Below are 20,415 nucleotides of genomic sequence, written 5' to 3'. Positions count from 1 at the left end.
CTCATAGGAATCTTCATCCCACAATCTGCTTCAGGGAACCCAAACTAAAAGGCCTACAAAATTTGGTCCTTTTCTGACATCAAAGGGTTTCAAGTCTCTAGATATCAAGGGCCCTCAATAAATATCTGCATTTCCCCTCCAAACTTGAATATGAGTAGTCATCAATTATTTATCAACTCTTTTATAGAGTTCCTGGCACTTTTTATAAATAAAACATAGGAAACTCCAATTCTTCCAGGGTAACTGGGCCCACAGCACTCAATTACAATGCCTGTGCCAATTCCCAAAACAGAATCCTACAGTGCTGTTAAGAACATACAAGCCCTGGATTTGAATTAATTTGAACCTTCTAATTGAACTTTATCTGCCAATAACCAAAGTTGAAACTATTTTAATGGTGTTGGGTATTTTCACCAAGATGACACTCTTAATGGCCGGTTTTCCACTTCTACCATCTCTCTATCTCCCCCCTTTTTTTTTTCATGACCTTATTAAACCTTCTAATTGAACTTTATCTGCCAATAACCAAAGTTGAAACTATTTTAATGGTGTTGGGTATTTTCACCAAGATGACACTCTTAATGGCCAGTTTTCCATTTCTAACATCTCTCTATCTCCCTTTTTTTTTTTTTTATCATGACCTTATGCCAGCAAATCCACCATCACCTGCTTACCAGCCAAGGCCATTGGCTTGAATTTTGAGATGCTTGTTCAGAGTCCTCCATGCTCATTTTGGTTGTTCTCTGATATTACACCCTTATAAACATGTAATTAGGCCTCTTAAATTGCTAATCCAGAATTCGTCTGTGGTAACATACTATACCTGTCAACTCTAAACAGAGCATTCTGCAGAAAATACTGCTTCTATTTTCTCTACTTCTTCCCTATGTCACAGGCTAGCATGCCTACTCCAGCATCAGGCTAGATCCAAGAAAGCTTGCAGACCTCTCCAAAATGTCCGTAGGCCAACCTGCAGCCTGGAAACAAATAGAACAAAACATGCCAGTAGTGCTGGGTGAGCTGGCTTACACCTGTAATCCCAGCAGTTTGGGAGGCTGAGGTGGGCAGATTGCTTGAGTTCAGGAGTTTGAGACCAGCCTAGGGAACATAGTACAACCTTGTCTCTACAAAAAATATAAGAAATTATCCGGGCATGGTGGTGTGTGCCTGTAGTCCCAGTCCTACTTGGAGGCTGAGGTGGGAGGATTGCTTGAGCCCAGGAGGCAGAGGTTGCAGTGACCCAAAATCTTGCCACTGCACTCCAGCCTGGGTGACAGAGTGAGATTCCATCTCAAAATAAAATTAAAATAAATAAATAAATAAAAAATAAAACATGCCAGAAGCAACTGTGTATACAACTCAAACTGGAAGTGCTATCTGTCCCTCCTCCCTACATAGCTTTACCATCTGTTCCTTGTATCAACAACCAAATCAAATAGCCAGGCGATATTTATTAAGTACTTATGATAGGGAGAATTTGGGCCCCTATGATCTTCACCTCCAAGTGTTATACCTGTAACTATGCCACGTTACATGGCAAAGGGACTTTGCAGATGGAATTATGGTTGCTAGTCAGCTGAGCTTAAAGGAGGAAGATTATCTGTGGCTATCTTGGACTTCACTATAAGATAAAACTGAAATGTCTTTTTTGAGTAAGGAAGTACCCAGAGAAGGATGGGGTTATGTCAAAAGGACACAGAATTTAGCTTAAGAGTGTTCCCACTGTCCAAACTTGAACAATTTCAGCATCACAATAAATAGTGGCAGGAATATATTATAACTCATTGGATAAAATATGAAAAAGATGAATCTATGCTGACATAAATTAATAATGAAAAAATTGAATGTTTGACAAAAACAGGGCATTTTCATGGTTACAAAATATCTCCCTACAGAATGCTTATTACCTGCAAAAGGAATATGGAAAAGAGCAATTTAACAGTGGGGAGATTATAATATAATATTTCACAAATGCTGCCTTAACCATTTTAAATAATAGTTAAAAACTCAGAATTCTTTCTCGTAAGTAGTTTGCTAAGCCCTCACCCCAGCCATTTTCTTTATTAGGCTCGAACACTCCTGGGTTACAATAGATAGCTTCCAAAGGCCCCCAGATACCAAGGACAGCCCCTTCTTCCTTGCAACCACAGAATGATTCAAAATACCCAGTCCCCAGGAAACCTGTGAAACCCAGCTAATTCCATCCCATTTACCACATATAAACTAACTCCCACAGCTCTGGCTTGATGCTACTCTGTCTCCTGACAACACCCTGTGTGGCCCTGTGTGCAGCCTTCTCTCATTTGGAGCTATAACTAACAGAGTTCTGCCTTTCATTTATCTGAGTGTCTTTGCGTTGCATCCCACCATCTGAAGAATCTATAATCACACATAAGCTCATATAATTATGACACAGAAGCCTGGCAGACAACACTTTAATCAAGTGATAAAAATTAGTGTCATCAGTAAATGAACAATTTGAAATTGTGTGCCATCTGATGGATGCAATGAGAAGAGCACATGATTTCTGTGATATTTCTGCCAAAGATGCATAACCTGAATTATGATGGAACATCATACAGATCCAGTTGTGGGGAATTCTACATAATATTAACAGGCTTATCAAGGTCATGAATGTCATCAAGTCCCCCAAAACTGTGATGCCCTTTCTTGTGCAAACCTCAAGGAATGTTGGTCCAACCTACTCAGCAGGAGCCTGAGGGAGATGGCAATGCCCAGCATGGCCTCTCAGCCAGCGCCACCTTTGAGAACCCAGCACCCTCATCAACCCAGAGGCTGGTACCAGTACCATACACACCCACCTTCCCCTTGCCTTCTCCTAACTCCTTTCTCTCCAGTTCTGTCTTTCACCATTTCTGAAATCTTTGATTTATAAACTCAACTTGGATGTTGACTTCTGACTTTCTGAACACAAACCTTGGCTTGTAGTACCCCTCCTGGGTTCCTGTGCATCCTACAGACTGTCCTCCAGGTAGAGTCTCACAAACTGCTGTATGTACCCTGATCCTTACTGGCACTGAAATGCCTTGCCGTAGCCACTGACAAGGCATGTGAGTCAGAAGTAAATGTTTTCCATCTCTCCTACTGGTTCAAAATGGATTTACTTTTCTACTATAATATTGTATGTGCTAGATATTTGTAACATAAAGAAAATACTTAGAAAAAATGTGGTGGTCCCAACTACTTTGTGAAGTGAAGCTTTTTTTAAAAAAAAAAAAAAACAAAAAACTTTTAGGTTCAGGGGTACATGTGCAGGTTTTTTACATAAGTAAATTGTGTGTCCCCAGGGTTTGGTGTACAAATTATTTCATCACCCAGGTGATAAGTATAGTATCTAGTAGGTAGTTTTTCAATCTTTACCCTTCTCCCACCCTCCACCCTCAAGTAGGCCCCAGTGTCTATTGCTCCCTTCTTTGTGTCCATGCCTTCTCATCATTTAGCTCCCACTTATAAGTGAGAACATGCAGTATTTGGTTTTCTTTTCCTGCATTAGTTTGCTTAGGTTAATGGCCTCTAGTTCCACCCATGTTGCTGCAGAGGACATGATCTTACTCTTTTTATGGCTGCATAGTATTCCACGGTGTATATGTACCATTTGAGTTGATTCTATGTTTTCGCTATTGTGAATAGTGCTGCGATGAACATACACATATCTATCAGGATTCTCTAGAGGGACAGAACTAATAGGATATATATACATATATATATGAGTTTGTTAAGTGGTATTAACTACTAGAGGAACAGAACTAATAGGATTCTCTAAAAGGACAGAACTAATAGGATAAATACACACATATGTGTGTGTGTATATATATGGGAGTTTATTAAGTAGTATTAATTCACAGGATCACAAGGTCCCACGATAGGCCGTCTGCAAGCTGAGGAGGGAGAAAGCCAGTCTGAGTTCCAAAACTGAAGAACTTGGAGTCTGACGTTTGAGGGCAGGAAACATCCAGCATGGGAGAAAGATGTAGGCTGAAAGGCTAAGCCAGTCTAGCCTTTTCACTTTTTTCTGCCTGCTTTATATCCTGGCTCTGTTGGCAGTGGATTAGATGGTGCCTACCCAGATTAAGGGTGGGTCTGCCTTTCCCAGCCGACTGACTCAAATGTTAATCTCCTTTGACAACATCCTCAGAGACACACCCAGGATCAATACTTTGCATCCTTCAATCCAATCAAGTTGACACTCAGTATTAACCATCACAGAATGCATGTGTTTTTATGGTAGAACAATTTATATTTCTTTGGGCGTATACCCAGTAATGGGGTTGCTGGGTTGAATAATAGTTCTGGGTTCTTTGAGAAATCACCACACTGCTCTGCACAATGGCTGAACTAATTTACATTCCCACCAGCTGTGTATAAGCAGTCCCGTTTCTCTGCGACCTTGCCAGCATCTGTTGTTTTTTCACTTTTAACAAAAGCCATTCTGATTGCTGTGAGATGGTATCTCATTGTGGTTTGGATTTATATTTCTCTGACTAGTGATGTTCAGCATTTTTTCCTTGTGACTGCATGTATGTCTTCTGTTGAGAAGTGTCTGTTCGTGTCCTTTGCCTACTTTTTAATGGGGTTGTTTTATTTGCTTGTTAATTTGTTTAAGTTCTTTATAGATTCTAGATATATAGACCTTTGTCAGATGCATAGTTTGCAAATATTTCTCCCCATTCTGTAGTTTGTCTGTTTACTCTGCTGATAGTTTATTTTGCTGAAGAAGCTCTTTAGTTTAATTAGGTCCTATTTGTCAATTTTTGTTTTTGTTGCAACTGTTTTTGGCATCCTTGCCATTAAATCTTTGCCAGGGCCGATGTCTAGAATGGTATTTCCTAGGTTTTCTTCTAAGGTTTTATAGTTTTAGGTTTTACATTTAAGTCTTTATTTCATCTTGAGTTGATTTTTGTGTATGGTGTAATGAAGGGGTCCAATTTCAGTCCTCTGCATATGGCTAGCCAGTTATCCTAGCACCATTTATTGAATAGGGGGTCCTTTCCCCTTTACTTATTTTTGTCGACTGTGTCAAAGATCAGATGCTTGTAGGTGTACAGCTTTATTTCTGTGCTCTCTATACTGTTCCATTGGTCTATGTTTTTGCACCAGTATCATGCTGTTTTGGTTATTGGAGCCTTGTAGTATAGTTCAACGTCAGATAATGTGATGCCTCTGGCTTTGTTCTTTCTGCTAAGGATAGCTTTGGCTATTCGGGCTCTTTATTGGTTACATATGAATTTTAGAATACTGTTTCCAACTTCTGTGAAAAATGTGATTGGTAATTTGATAGGAGTAGCTTTGAAAATGAATCTTTATAATAACAATTGGTAATCATTTTTTCCAGATACAAAATTGTGACTTAAGTGCTTAATCTAGACTTTATCTTAATATTGAATATGTTGAGTACATAGCTGACCTTCTCAATTAGAATTTTATTTGAAATAAGAATCTGAGAGACACAAACCATTTTTGAGGTAGAGTTTCCACAATGGTTTGTTGACTCAATGAATACAGTGTAAATTGAGGAATTATAAAGCATGCTTTTGATAACCTCTAGTCTCATTTCTTTATCTTTCTGTGTATATTCTAAAGAACCAAACTAAAGAGTGGACAACTTTGTGCAAAGGAAGAGATATCCCCTGCTCAGATGATTGCTCTCTTATGGGTACCCTGGGAGAAGCTGTGACAATTCGAACTTGGAATATTGCTGGATTACCTTCTGACTCATTTTCCATTGATAATGGGATAATCATAATGTAAGAAAAATTTTTTCTCATAAATGGTCTTTATTAAATAATCAGTAGATTTATCTGTGTTCCTTCTAACAATTTTAGGTAGCAAACTTTTACAGTATTAAAAAAATTACTTAACTAGTAAAATTAAATATGAGTAATCACTTCCTTCTCTTATTAATATTATAATAGTTGAATATTAGACACTGTAGTAAACAAACCAACCAGATGACTTTTACTTAATTTTTAAACATTAATTTTTAGCAAATAGAGCAAAACCCTGCCTTAAGTAAGGGAAGTCCAAAATTTTCATTTCCATAAAATACAGGGTTTTGTTATTGGAGATTAATGAAATGTGCATTAGCATGCCATTGGCGGTTGATTGGGCAGGGTGTTCCAAATTCTCTTAATCCCTAGTGTGGGACTGTTTTAAATTAGATAGATGTATTTCTGGGTCCTACACTGATAGGGAATAGTAGCCACTATACCTGTAATTTCCTGGTTAGTAGAGAAAACCTGTGTAGACTGGGCTGGGAGACTATTAAAGGCTTGTCTACCTCACCCTCTCATCCAGGTCTCACCTCCCAGAAACCAAGGACTTCAGCCTGTCACAGTGTGAGGACAATCTTGTGTTATTTCCAAGTTCACATTACCATGAGCCTTTTTTCACTTGGCCAGTTTTCTCGGAGTTTTAGCATGTTAACAATAGCACAGATATTTCCTACTATCAGTAGGAAATTCTGTGTGTTACATGACTGTTTTGACTAGTTGTTAGGTTACTATGAAAAAGTAGTAATATGATGGTACTTTTTAAAGTAAAAATGGTTGAGGCATGTGAACTTTTAAAATAGAAGTAAACACTAAATGTGGAGGCTAGTTATTCCTAAATTTTATGTATATAGTATTTATGAAAATCAGTTTACAAATTAAAACTCTGGTGAACACATTTATTTTTCAATAAATTATCCTGACATATGGATTTCTTTAGCATTCATTTACTAAATGTTCTACAAGAATTTGAGGTATGTGCAATATGATTATAATACAAAACAAGATAAAATCTGATGAGACCACTAGAGGAAGTTAAGGAGTAGTTACTGTTAGAATTGGAGACAAGCTAATTCCTATAGCTGGGCCCTGAATTAAGTACAAAGCTTTCTGATAACTAAAGCAAAAAGAAAAAGTTGTACCGCATAGTTCTTGTTTTTTAACCAAGTAAACTGTAGTTAGAGAGACCAACTTTTTCAGGAGCTAAAGTTAAATTTATTTTGTTTATTTAAAGAAAAGATTACAAAGCTTTACTTTGGGGAACTAAAATACTGGGTACTCTGATCCAATAATCTAAATTAATCAAAGGAGAAAATAGATAATCTAGATCAATGATAAATATGTGCATTAGCTGGCTGCTAAAATAAAGATTTTAGCAGATTTTTTTTTTTTTTTTTTTTTTTTTGAGACGGAGTCTCGCTTTGTGGTCCAGGCTGGAGTGCAGTGGCCAGATCTCAGCTCACTGCAAGCTCCGCCTCCCGGGTTTACGCCATTCTCCTGCCTCAGCCTCCCGAGTAGCTGGGACTACAGGCACCCGCCACCTCGCCCGGCTAGTTTTTTGTATTTTTTAGTAGAGACGGGGTTTCACCGTGTTCGCCAGGATGGTCTCGATCTCCTGACCTCGTGATCCGCCCGTCTCGGCCTCCCAAAGTGCTGGGATTACAGGCTTGAGCCACCGCGCCCGGCCAAGATTTTAGCAGATTTTTAAGTGCCTTTTACCAAGTACAGAAAAGCAGCTCATTGTTGAATTACTTAACATGTGGCATACAGGCAGTTTGTGCTGATGTTTAGCGTTAGAATATACCTTACAGATTGACACAGGTGGGAGATTTCTGAAATTTTGGAAGTCTAACTTTTACTTTCACTTTTACCTAGCTGGACCAATTAGCTACAGCATGAAAATAGTCAAATTTTTGCTGCTTTTGTTATTGTTTTTATCTCAGAAAAGAGCTTTGGCTCTTCTCAAGCTCTTATGAACGTAGCTGGTCATGTCCTACATGTTAGTAGTTACTGAAGTGGTAGTCATTGTTTTGATTTGCAATTTATATATCATGGTTCTGCCTAGCAGGACATCTCTAACCACTATATCCATCATCAGAGGACAAATTGCATCTTGTTTTCTAGCAAGTAAACATACCCTTATTTTTGGGTCTAGTCATATTTCAAAAAAATAGAACTGTTGATGGATATATCTGCACATAAGATTCTAAACTGTTCAGTGATTATTTTTCAAGACAACACACTCACATTTTGGGAGGGACAGAGATAAAAAATGATGTTAATGAGTCATAATGCCTACATCTTTGCTATTCATTTGTAAAAATGTTGAAATATTAGCAAAAAGTTATGGTAGCAACTATACTAAAGAAAATATTAATAATTTTCATTCTTGGCTTCTTTTCAAAATATTTTTTGGTAATCTTATACGGAAAGCTTTCAGTAAACAGGTTTAAAGTGATCACTTTGAAGTATTAGCTAAGTATCTTCTTTACCTGTGCAGTGCCCTCTTCCATTCCCCGAAAGTCTTGCTTGACAATGGTAATATCTAATATTGGGAACTCACAGAGGACCTAATCCTGTGCTAAGTGCTTTTCACATATTATCTCAGCTGAGTGAGGAGATGATTATTTAGGAAACCTGGAAGAATCTATAAATTTGGGCAAGTTAGAATATAATTAACTTTTGGGGCTGTTGACACCTAAAGGTCCCTGGCTAATTAGAATTTCAAAGGTTAGTGATAACATTAAATACAATTAGATTGTATCTGAACATTTCACGGGTAAAGGATTAAGATTGTTTAACAGCTTGGTAAGTAGATCAGACCTGTATCTGATATAACTCTGCTTTTTAAAAAAGTAAGTTTTCATTTCTGTAGGAGAGAGATATATTAGGTTTAATTCAGTAGCAATAATAACTGAGAAGAATAACACCTTTCCTTGTCTGTTTTTATGAATTTATGTGTGTGTAAAAAAGAAAATATCAAAACTCTGAAATGTACTGCTGCTTTATATTCAAAATCTGTGGTCTGTGCAACTGCTGTGAACATGTATTTTTACTGTTAGAAGTTTGTGTTTTCAAAAAGCCCACAAAAGCACCAAATAACAATCCTCTCTAGACAGTAACAAAAGAATACACACTGTCAAAACTTGGAACATTGAGTGCTATAAAAATTCAATTTCCATTTGGGAACCACTGATTTTAAAGCCTTTGTAGATTCAAGAATGTTTGATGGTGGAAGTAAGAGAGAGAGAGAGATTATGTGGAGAAAAACATTTTCTTGTTAAAAAAAAAAAACAAAATAATAATGGAGAAGAAGTAAGCAAGTAAATATAGTGCTTGTTCATTTTGAATTCAGAATTTGTATTCATCCAGGGGTGAAGCTATTTAAATGAGTTTGTTGCATACAGCTTTCCACAATTATTGGTGCATTTTATAAACTAGTATTTTCTTTTTTATCTACATTGAAGAATGTCTCCTTTAAAATTTTATTCGTCTAATATGTTATTCTATGGAAGCCCAGATCTTTAAAATTGAATATAAGCTGAAGTCACAAACATCCTGTCTTTGAATAAAAAAGTTGTTACATTAAGACTGTTGTCTGGGGAAAATAAGTTTGATATAGTTATTAGCTGGATATGGAACAACAAAAGATTTGTTTGTGTATAACTGCACACACACAATATGAGGAGAGAGGGTTGGGGGTGAGGGGAGAGAGGAAAGAGAAAAAGAGAGAGAGAGAAAATACAATTGTTCCAGCACAATTTGTTGAAAATATTATCCTTTTTAAAATCAGGTTGGCTTTACATCTTTGTTGAAAATCATTGTGGGTTTGTTACTGAGTTCTCTGATCCATTGACCTGTTCATTTTGATGTAAATACCATATTTCTTTGATTATTGAAGCATATTAAGCCTCAAAATCAGGTAGTATATCTTTCACATTTGTTCTTCTTTTTCAAAATTGTCTTATCTAGTTGTTACCTCTAAATATAAATGTTTGAATCAATTTTTAAATGGCTACACAAAATCTTCCTGGGATTCGTATTGGTACTAATTGAATCTAAGATCAATTTGAGAATAATTAACAACTTAGTATGTTTTCTAATATATGAACACAGTGTATTTCTTTATGTACTTAGGTCTTCTTTGATTTCTTTCGTCAGTGTTTTGTTGTTAGATTTATATACAGTATTTCTTTTATTTCTATGTGGTACTTAAAAGATTGTGTTCAACTGTTCATTAGGAAAGCAGTTTATTTTTGAATATTGACTTTTTACCCTATAGCTTTAATAAACTCATTTATTAGTTCTAGGATATTTTATATAGATTTATTGGAATATTTTATATATAGACAATCATGCTGTCTGCAATTAGTGACAGTTTAACTTACTACTTTCTAATCTGTATGCCTTTTATTTCTTTTTCTTAGCTTATTGCACTGACAAGGGCTTCCAGCATAATGATGAACAGGGTTGATGAAATCGGACGCTGTTGCCTTTTACCTAATCTTAGAGAGAATCAGTTTTTTACTATCACATGTGATATTAGCTGTAGGTTTTTGTACCTCCTTTGTATCATGTGAAAGAGACTCCCTTCTGTTCCTAGTTTGCTGATAGTTTTTAGCATTAATGGATGTTAAATTTGGTGAAATGTTTTTTCTGCATCTATTGAGTTGATCCTACAGTTTTTTTATGTTTAGTCTGTTAAAATGGTAAATTATACTGATTGATTTTTGAATGTTGAACTAGCCTTGCTTTTCCAGATTAAACTCTACTTGGTCATAATGTATTCTCCTATTTATATATTTTTGGATTCAATTTGCTAATGTGATTTGAAGAGTTTTGCATTAACATTCATGAGGTATATTGATCTGTGTTTTATTTTGTTGTGATGTCTGTATGGTTTTGGTTTCAGAGTAATGCTGGCCTCATAAAAGGAATTGGGACGTCTTCTTTCCTATTTTGTGGAAAAGATCATGTAGAATTAGAATTATTTCTTTCTTAAATGTTTTACGGAAATGACCAAAGAAATTATCTGTGCCTGGAATTTTTATATTGTTGAAAGATTTTATCTATAAATTCAATTTTTAAAATAGTAACAGGTCTATCCAGGAGATCTGTTTCTTCCTGAGTTTTGGCAGTTTCTGTCTTTTCAGAAATTGCTCAGTTTCATCTAAGCTGTTAAATGTATGAACAGAGAGTTGTTTATAGTATTTCTTTAATATTTATTTAATGTCTATAGAGTCTGTAATGATAATCTCACCTATCACTTCTGATATTGATAATTTGTGTATTCTTTCTATTTTCTTGGTCAATCTGGCTAGAGTTTGATAAATTTTGTTGATCCTATGTAGGAGCAAGCCTTTGGTTGCATTGTTTTTCTCCATTCTTTTTTTGTTTTTGGTATTACTGATTTCTTCTCTAATATTTATTATTTCTTTGCTTCTGTTTGCTTTAGGCATAAATTGCTTTTATGTCTCTGGTTTCCTAAGGTGGAAGGTTATTGATTCTAGATTTTTCCTTTCTAATCCATGGATTTAATGCTATACGTTTCACATTGAGTATTGCTTTAGCTATATAGCACAGATTTTGTTGTTTTATTTTAATTTTCATTTCCTTTAAAGTATTTTCTAATTTTTTTTTGAAATTTCCTCTATGGGCCGGGCGCGGTGGCTCAAGCCTGTAATCCCAGCACTTTGGGAGGCCGAGGCGGGCGGATCACAAGGTCAGGAGATCGAGACCACAGTGAAACCCCGTCTCTACTAAAAATACAAAAAATTAGCCGGGCGCGGTGGCGGGCGCCTGTAGTCCCAGCTACTCAGGAGGCTGAGGCAGGAGAATGGCGGGAACCCGGGAGGCGGAGCTTGCAGTGAGCCGAGATCGCGCCACTGCACTCCAGCCTGGGCAACAGCGTGAGACTCTGTCTCAAAAAAAAAAAAAAAAAAAAGAAATTTCCTCTTTGATTCATGGATTTTTCAGAAATATATTTTTTAATTTCCAAATACTTGGAGACTTTTAGGGTATTTTTGGTACTGTTTTTAATTTCAAATTTATTTGTTATTTTCAGACTATCATTGTATGATTCCAGTTGTTTAAAATTTTTTAAGGTTTGTTTTATGGCATAAATCTTGTCTATATTTGTAATGTTCCATGTGCACTCGGAAAAAAATGTCCTGACTATTATTGAGTGAAGGGCATTTTGCAAGTTGGTTAGGTTGATTTGTTTGATACTGTTGTTCATGGCTTCAATATCCTTGCTAGTTTTCTGTCTACTTGTTCTCTCTTCAGTCTTACCAGTTTTAGCTTTATTTATTTTGGAGCTCTGTTGTTAGAGGCATACACATTAAAGACTATTATGTCTTCTTGATGAATTGACCCTTTTGTCGTTGCATATGTCCCCCTTTATCCTTGATAGTTTTCTTGTTCTGAAGTCTATTTTTTCTGACATTACTATTGCCGGTACAGCTTTCTTTTGATTAGTGTTTTCATGGTATATCTTTTACCATCATTTTACTTTTAATATAACTATATTATTATATTTAAAGTGGATATCTTTTAGATAACTAACAGTTGGATCATATAGTTTTATCCAATCTGATAGTGTCTCCCTTTGTTGATCAAATTGGACCATATATATTCATCTATCTTCAACTTCACTGACTCTTCTGTTATCTCTGTTCTGCTATTGAGCCCATAGTATGGGACTTTTCATTTCAGATACTATGTTTTTCAGTTCTAAAATTTCCATTTGGTTCTCATAATCGTTTTTTTGGGTTTTCTTTTGCTTCTGAGAATGTCTCCGTTTATTTCAAAAATATTCACCTTTATCTCATGGAGTATGGTTATATCTGCTTTAAAGTTTTTTTTTCTGGTAATTTCAAATCTGTCTGTTTCTTTGAGAATTAACCACATCCTTATTCTTTGTGTGTTGAGTAATTTTGGATTGCATTCCAGAAATTTTGAATATGAGACTCTGGGTCCTGTCAAAATCTTCTGGATAAGATTGATTTTTTTGGTTTAGCAGTCTCTTAGCTGTCTTTCTGTGGGTGATGTTGCGATGTCAGTTCAGATTTGTAAGCCTTCACTATACTGTTTGAATCTACTCCTCGGCATTCATTACTGAGGAGTTAAATGGACTAGGATTTATGATATTGTTTAAAGCCTCTGATGTGCTTCTTTAGATGTGTTCCATGCATGCACAGCTTCAGGTCTTTTCTCCTCAGAATTTCTCCCACCCCTACCCCACTTTCCATATCCCAGGGGCACCTTTTTGTATACTTTTTTAATGGCCAAATGATGAAGTTCCTTCAGAGTTTTCTCTTCCCTTGCTATTGCACAGTTTCATGCCAACATTGGGGGCAAAGTGGTAAGAAAAAAGGCAGAAAAATATTTGGATTTCCCTTACATTCTGTGCACAACAGGGATCTCTTTTTTTTACTTCTGTCCAGAAAGACAGGTTTTTTTGCTCAGTGTTTTGGGTAACTGCACCACTGCTTCTTCTGTTGTGATAATACAGCTCTGTGAGTAGGGTTAACCTTGGGGTAGAGACAAAAGAGAATAAAGAAAAAACGAAACATGAAATAAAACATGGATTTATGCCCATGCTGTGTGGTTCACATATGATCATTTTTTCAGTTATCTATTTTGAGTTGTTGCTACCTGTGCCTGCTCCACAGTTCCCCCACTAAGCCAGAAAATAGAAAGAAAGAAAAAACTTAGAAAACTCACTACCCCATTACTGATAATTCCTCAAGTTAGGATTTTCCTCCCCTTCATTTGTTGTTATTTACCTTTTAGAATCTGTAAGTAGTTGTTTTTTGTATTTTGTTCAACATTTTTAGATGTAATCAGTGAAGGAAATAGGCTGTAAAAAGCCTAGTCCGTCTCGGTTAGCATCAGATGTCCTTTCCTCTGGTTTTGAAATGCTGCTCATTGGACAAGTATTTTCTGTGCAGGGATAATGTCTTAGAGAATTTCAAGTTTTAGAATTATTTAATTTGTATGGTGTTTGCCCCATGACTTTACTATTTCTATATCAGTGGATTATCACATGCAACCTTTATTTGATCTAGGAAAAAAAAGAATAAAGAATGAGCACGGACCCTTCCTTTGAAGGAATAAACAATTTAGTTGGATGATGCAGCTAAGGAATTATAGAATTACCATAATATAATATTACCATTATATGCAAGTACCATAAATATAACATGGATGAATTGCTAAAGAAGTTCAGAGAGAAAAGAGATGGAGAGAGGCTTTGTGGACTACATAGCTTTTGAGCTGATGTTCAAACATGAATAGGACTTAAACGGGAAAAGATGGGGGAGAAGTGCATTTTGGACAAATAAACAGGATGAACATAGGTATTGTGGCTAAAAAATGTGCAAGTGATACAAGAGTGAGTAATTCAATTTATTTAGGAAAACATAAATGCTGTTTAACATTCACACATCTGGCCGGGAACGGTGGCTCAAGCCTGTAATCCCAGCACTTTGGGAGGCCAAGACAGGCGGATCACGAGGTCAGGAGATCGAGACCATCCTGGCTAACACGGTGAAACCCCGTCTCTGCTAAAAAATACAAAAAACTAGCCGGGCGCGGTGGCGGGCGCCTGTAGTCCCAACTACTCGGGAGGCTGAGGCAGGAGAATGGCGTGAACCCGGGAGGCGGAGCTTGCAGTGAGCTGAGATCCGGCCACTGCACTCCAGCCTGGGCGGCAGAGCCAGACTCTGTCTCAAAAAAAAAAAAACATTCACACATCTAATTTCCCTTCTCTCACTCTCTTTAGAGTGATTTTTCATTAGTTAATTGCATCCAAGATGTTACATTACTCTTTTGATGTCTTTTCTTACATAATTAATGTCATAGACTGAATTATGCTGCCCCACCAAATTTTTACGTTGAAGCCATAACTCCCAACGTGACTGTATTTGGATATAAGTCCTTTCTTTTTTTTTTTTTTTTTTTTTAAAGACACGGTCTCACTCTGTCACCCAGGCTGGAGTGCAGTGATGCAATCCTGGCTCACTGCAAACTCAAGTGATCCTCGCACTTCAGCCTCCCAAGTAGCTGGGACTAGAAGTGCACACCACCATGCCGGGCTAATTGCTTTTTTGTAGAGATGGGGTTTTGCTATGCTGCCCATGCTGGACTTGAACTCCTGGGCTTAAGTGATCTGTCCACTCAGCCTCCCAAAGCACTGGGATTACAAGCGTGAGCCACTATGCTGGCTCAGAACATAGGTCCCTTAACGAGGTAACTAAGGTTAAATGAGATCATAAGGGGGAGCCCTCATCAAATAGTACTGGTGTCCTTGTAAGAAGAGGGAGCAGTACCAGAACATCTTGCATGCAGCAAAGGCCATATAGGACACAGCAAGAAGGTACTTCTCTGCAAGTCAAGCAGAGAGGCTCTGCAGAAACCAAACCTGCTGAAACCTTAGTCTTGGACTTTCAGGGTCCAGAACTGTGAGAAAATCAATTCTGTTGTTTAAGCCAGTCAGTCAGTGGTATACTGTTATGGCAGCCAGAGTGACACAAGGATAATGCTCACATTGGAGGATAAGAAGACTGTTTTCTTTTTTATCTAAGCTCCTTTTTTTTTTTTTTTGAGACAGAGTCTCTCTCTGTCACTAGGCTGGAGTGCCGTGGTGAGATCTCGGCTCACTGCAACTTCCGACTCCCTGGTTCAAGCGATTCTCCTGCCTGAGCCTCCTGAGTAGCTGGGATTACAGGCACGCACCACCACACCCAGCTAATCTTTGTATTTTTAGTAGAGACGGAGTTTCACCATGTTGGTCAGGATCGTCTCGATCTCCTGATCTTGTGATCCTCCCGCCTCGGCCTCCCAAAGTGCTGGTATTACAGGTGTGAGCTACCAAGCCCGGCCTAAGCTACATGTTAATTTATACCAAGCTCTAACTAATAACTGATAAAAATATGTTCTTTTATTTTGGGGGACAAGTTATCCATTGATGTTCCAATTTCATGTTATAATGAGAGTGAATTTAATATGTTACCCTGTTTTACCCCCCTACCTTTTTTTTTTTTCAATTTTTTTGCCTCAGTCATCTTTTATTTTCTCCTATTGCTGTTCTAATGCCCTAAATGAATTTGCTCTGCTCACTTTCGTTTTTTGTTTTTTCACTTGATTTCATTGAAATGTCATACTTCCCATGCTGTGCTCACTTTTGAAGGGCGTGGCAGTATCTTTAGAAAACTGGTCAGGATTATAGCTTGTGTTGATTGAAACTTCTAAGAGAAAGAAAAAGAATACTGATTTTATTGCCAATTACATTTCACACAAGGTAGAAAGCTATGTGGTTGGATATCATATGGTAATGGTAGATACTGATGAACTCATCTGTTCACTACACTCTGGAAAATAAACTGGGTTCTGGGGTATTGCCCTTGTTCTTATCGTAAAGCAAATACGTAATGAACTACATATATGACACTAAATACACAAGTGTTTGAAACCAAGATTGGGTCAACAATTGTGTTAACACTTAAGTGTCCCTGGATATTATGAAGTTTAGATGATATAAAATTATGCTTTTTACCTTTTTGTTAGGCCGTTATTTCTTTAATGGTCTAGATTTTGAGATATAATATTCCAAACCTCTTTCCCTATTGTACAAATGATAGCAGGTGGAAACTAAGGAAGCAAAGTGACTTACCCAAGGTCACATGATTCATTAATGGGAGGGCTTAGTGAAGAGCTGGAGTTTCCTTATTTCCAACACAGTCCTCTTGATGGTTGTCACTGTGACATAATTAGCAAGAACAGCAAATATTTTCAAAAGTGTAATTTAACATTTAGAAATTGTAATTTTCCAAAAAGAGTATAATAACTTGTATTAACTTTGCAGGATGGTTTCTGTAGTTGCCATTCAGGTAACCCACTCAATCTACATGTCTCTGTTTTAAGAACATAGTTTCTCATAAGTTAAAAAGTAAAATATTACAATAAAGGGCAAACTTTTAAAAAGTGACCTGTGATGTGAACATGATTAAATAGTGTAAAAACAAATCATGGCTTGACCAGCATCATCTTTCTCCTCCTTTTCAGGAATGCAAGAAGGTGGCCTCTGATGATAGATCCTCAAGGTCAGGCTAATAAATGGATCAAGAACATGGAAAAAGCCAATAGTCTTTATGTGATTAAACTTAGTGAACCAGACTATGTCAGGACTCTGGAAAATTGCATCCAGTTTGGTACTCCTGGTATGTAGTTGAATAACTAAGACACATTACAGAACTGCCTGGGGAGGGAACAATTAACCCAAAACTATATAGATTGTTTCAAGCGATCCTCCCACCTAAGCCTACCAAGTAGCTGAGAGTACAGGCACCCGCCCCTACACCTGGCTAATTTTTTTATTTTTTGTAGAGATGGGGTTTTGCCATGTTGCCTAGGCTGGTCTCAAACTCCTGGGCTCAAGCGAACTGCCTTCCTTGGCCTCCTAAAGCATTGGGATTAAAGGCATTAGCCACCACGCCTGGCCCAGACTCATCTTAAACAGCGACTTGGTTAACATTTTTCATTATTTAATGATAATTAATCAAATGAGAATTTTAAAGATTATAAACCTCCCAGAAGGTTAGGAGATTTTCTTTGTCTCAAGATTCATTTGTGATGCTTCCCCTAATTTAACTGTTTTAATTTTTGTCTGTTGTTTCCCTTTAGTTCTCATTATGTCTCCAATTCTGCATTTAAAAGGGCCACTTGATATACGCCAATAGTATTTTAACACAACACTAGTTCAGTTATTTATGCATTCCTCTCTCAACTTACCCTATAGAAGTGGCAGAGAGGCGAGACGGGTCACGGCTCACACCTGTAATCCCAGCACTTTGGGAGGCTGAGGCGGGTGGATCACCTGAGGTCAGGAGTTCAAGACCAGCCTGGCCAACATGGTGAAACCCTGTTTTTACTAAAAACACAAACATTAGCCAGGCATGCTGGCGGATGCCTGTAATCCCAGCTACTCAGGAAGCTAAGGCAGGAGAATCGCTTGAACCTGGGAGGTGGTGGTTGCAGTGAGCCAAGAGAGTGCCACTGCACTCCAGCCTGGGCAACAGAGTGAGACTCCATCTCAAAACAAAACGAAAAAAGAAGTGGCAGAGAGGAGAGTACAGATTTTATGTGCTTGGTTATTATCTGCCATCTAAAATAGAGAGATTATAAACATGACAAAGATTTTTCAATACAACCCTCATGCAGATGTCACATTTATCAAAGCAAAAAAAACAGAAAACTGATTTTAGTAAATTGGGGTTATTAGTCATGCTTTAAATTCATGTAGCCCATCAAATTTTGACTATATGACCAAATAAAGGTAAACACTTAGGAAACTACAATCTATTTAGCTCTGGGATGGTGCAGCAAGTCTCACTTGTTATTAGACATAATATAATATAAAAGAATCATAATAAATATTCCAGGTAGTCTTATGGACACCTTATTTGTGCATATTAAGAGGGAGTTCATTTTAAAATATTAATTATAGTTTAAGGCTCTATTAGAATAAGTATGAAATGAAGACAGTCTAAGTCTACCTATGAAATTTTGTGTTTATGTAATAGACACATAGACACATGCACACATGGTATTTCATTCATTTGGTGTTCTTAGCATATAGAATGTAATATAGGAGTTACATAGAAGAGGGGAACATGATCTCTACTACTAAATATTTTGCCTGTTTAACAGTGAGATCAGATATATATGTGTGTGTGTGTGTGCGCGCATCACTGTAATAAAATTAGAAAGTGGTTATCACTAATTCTTATTGGGATCAATGTAGTTAATGGGTAGGGAACTGGCCTTGGATTCAGAGTACTTGCCTCTGTCACTCAGTGTTTGCTTCAGTGACCTTCCTGAGACTCAGTTTCCCCATCTATATTTTAACCATATAGAATGAAGAAGAAATAAATTATGTATGTTGGATACTTAACGGCAGTGTCTGTTGATCAATTTATGTTTTTTGTTGAACATTTACTGTATGATTTACGTGTATCATATTTTAGTATGATATAATAAGAAAGGCACAGATGATGTACTGTAGAAATTCAGAGGAATCGGGGAAGATGTCTTGAAGGAACTGGCACCTTAAATATTTTAAGTAGGCTGGACACAGTAGCTCATGCCTGTAGTCTCAGCACTTTAGGAGGCTGAGATGGGAGGATTACTTGAACCCAGGAGTTTGAGGCTAACTTGGGCAACATAGTGAGACCTATCTTTACAAAAAATACAAATATTAGCTGGGCGTGGTGCTATGTGCCTGTGGTCCCAGCTACTCAGGAGGCTGAGGTGGGATAATCACTTAAGCCCAAGAGGTCAAGGCTGCAGTGAGCTATGATAGCACTACTGCACTCCAACCTGGGCAACAGAGTGAGATCCTGTCTCAAAAAAAAAAAAAGAAAGAAAGAAAAAAAAACCCAAAACATTAAGTAATTAAAATTACTTAGGTTAATTTAAATATTCAAATAATTTCCTTGTCACTGTAAAAGACAATTATGATAATTGAGCATCTACCATATGCTTGACATTCTGGAGATTTCTGTGATGTCAGTCACAAATCTTGATGTTAGAATTCCATAATTTTAGACCCAAAAGGGCCATAGAGATTATCAGTTTAGTGTTTTCCAAAGTATGGGTCACAACCATGGGAGAGATAACCAATTTAGTGGGTCATCACCAATATTTTGTTAATAAGATGCAATAGGAAGGAATAGAATATAGTAGGCTGCAAGGCATAGTATAAAGGTAAGCATTATGTCATGAAATTTTTTGTTTAAATTTTATATGCATATATATGTACTTAGTCAATATTTAAAATGTATTTCCTACTTTGAGTTGTGGCCAGAAAAGTTTGAAATCCAGTGGTAAATGAGATACCATCATCTCACAGCAGTTAGAATGGTGATCATTAAAAAGTCAGGAAACAACAGGTGCTGGAGAGGATGTGGAGAAATAGAACACTTTTACACCATTGGTGGGACTGTAAACTAGTTCAACCATTGTGGAAGACAGTGTGGCGATTCCTCAAGGATCTTGAACTAGAAATACCATTTGACCCAGCCATCCCCTTACTGGGTATATACCCAAAGGATTATAAATCATGCTACTATAAAGACACATGCACACGTATGTTTATTGCAGCACTATTCACAATAGCAAAGACTTGGAACCAACCCAAATGTCCATCAATGATAGACTGGATTAAGAAAATGTGGCACATATACACCATGGAATATTATGCAGCCATAAAAAGGGATGAGTTCATGTCCTTTGTAGGGACATGGATGAAGCTGGAAACCATCATTCTCAGCAAACTATAGCAAGGACAAAAAACCAAACACCACATGTTCTCACTCATAGGTGGGAATTGAACAATGAGAACACTTGGACCCAGGAAGGGGAACATCACACACTGGGGCCTGTTGTTGGATGGGGGGAGGGGGGAGGGATAGCATTAGCAGATATACCTAATGTAAATGACGAGTTAATGGGTGCAGCACACCAACATGGCACATGTATACATATGTAACAAACCTGCACGTTGTGCACATGTACCCTAGAACTTATAATAAAATAATAACAACAATAATTTTAAAAAAGGAAA

General features: G+C 37.2%; 1 protein-coding gene across 1 annotated transcript in view; it reads left to right on the top strand.

Annotated features, from left to right (window-relative positions):
- The window catches only part of DNAH7 (dynein axonemal heavy chain 7), a 340,485-nt gene that overhangs the window by 231,432 nt on the left and 88,638 nt on the right, over positions 1-20,415 (top strand). Inside the window, exons 47-48 of the mRNA XM_005573795.5 lie at positions 5,602-5,765; positions 16,857-17,011. Of these exons, the coding sequence (XP_005573852.2) occupies positions 5,602-5,765; positions 16,857-17,011 (319 nt within the window). The remainder of the gene's footprint in view (positions 1-5,601; positions 5,766-16,856; positions 17,012-20,415) is intronic.

This window comes from Macaca fascicularis, chromosome 12 (genome assembly GCF_037993035.2).
Source record: "Macaca fascicularis isolate 582-1 chromosome 12, T2T-MFA8v1.1".
Taxonomy (NCBI): Eukaryota; Metazoa; Chordata; class Mammalia; order Primates; family Cercopithecidae; genus Macaca; species Macaca fascicularis.
This window is presented reverse-complemented; position numbering and strand designations above follow the sequence as displayed.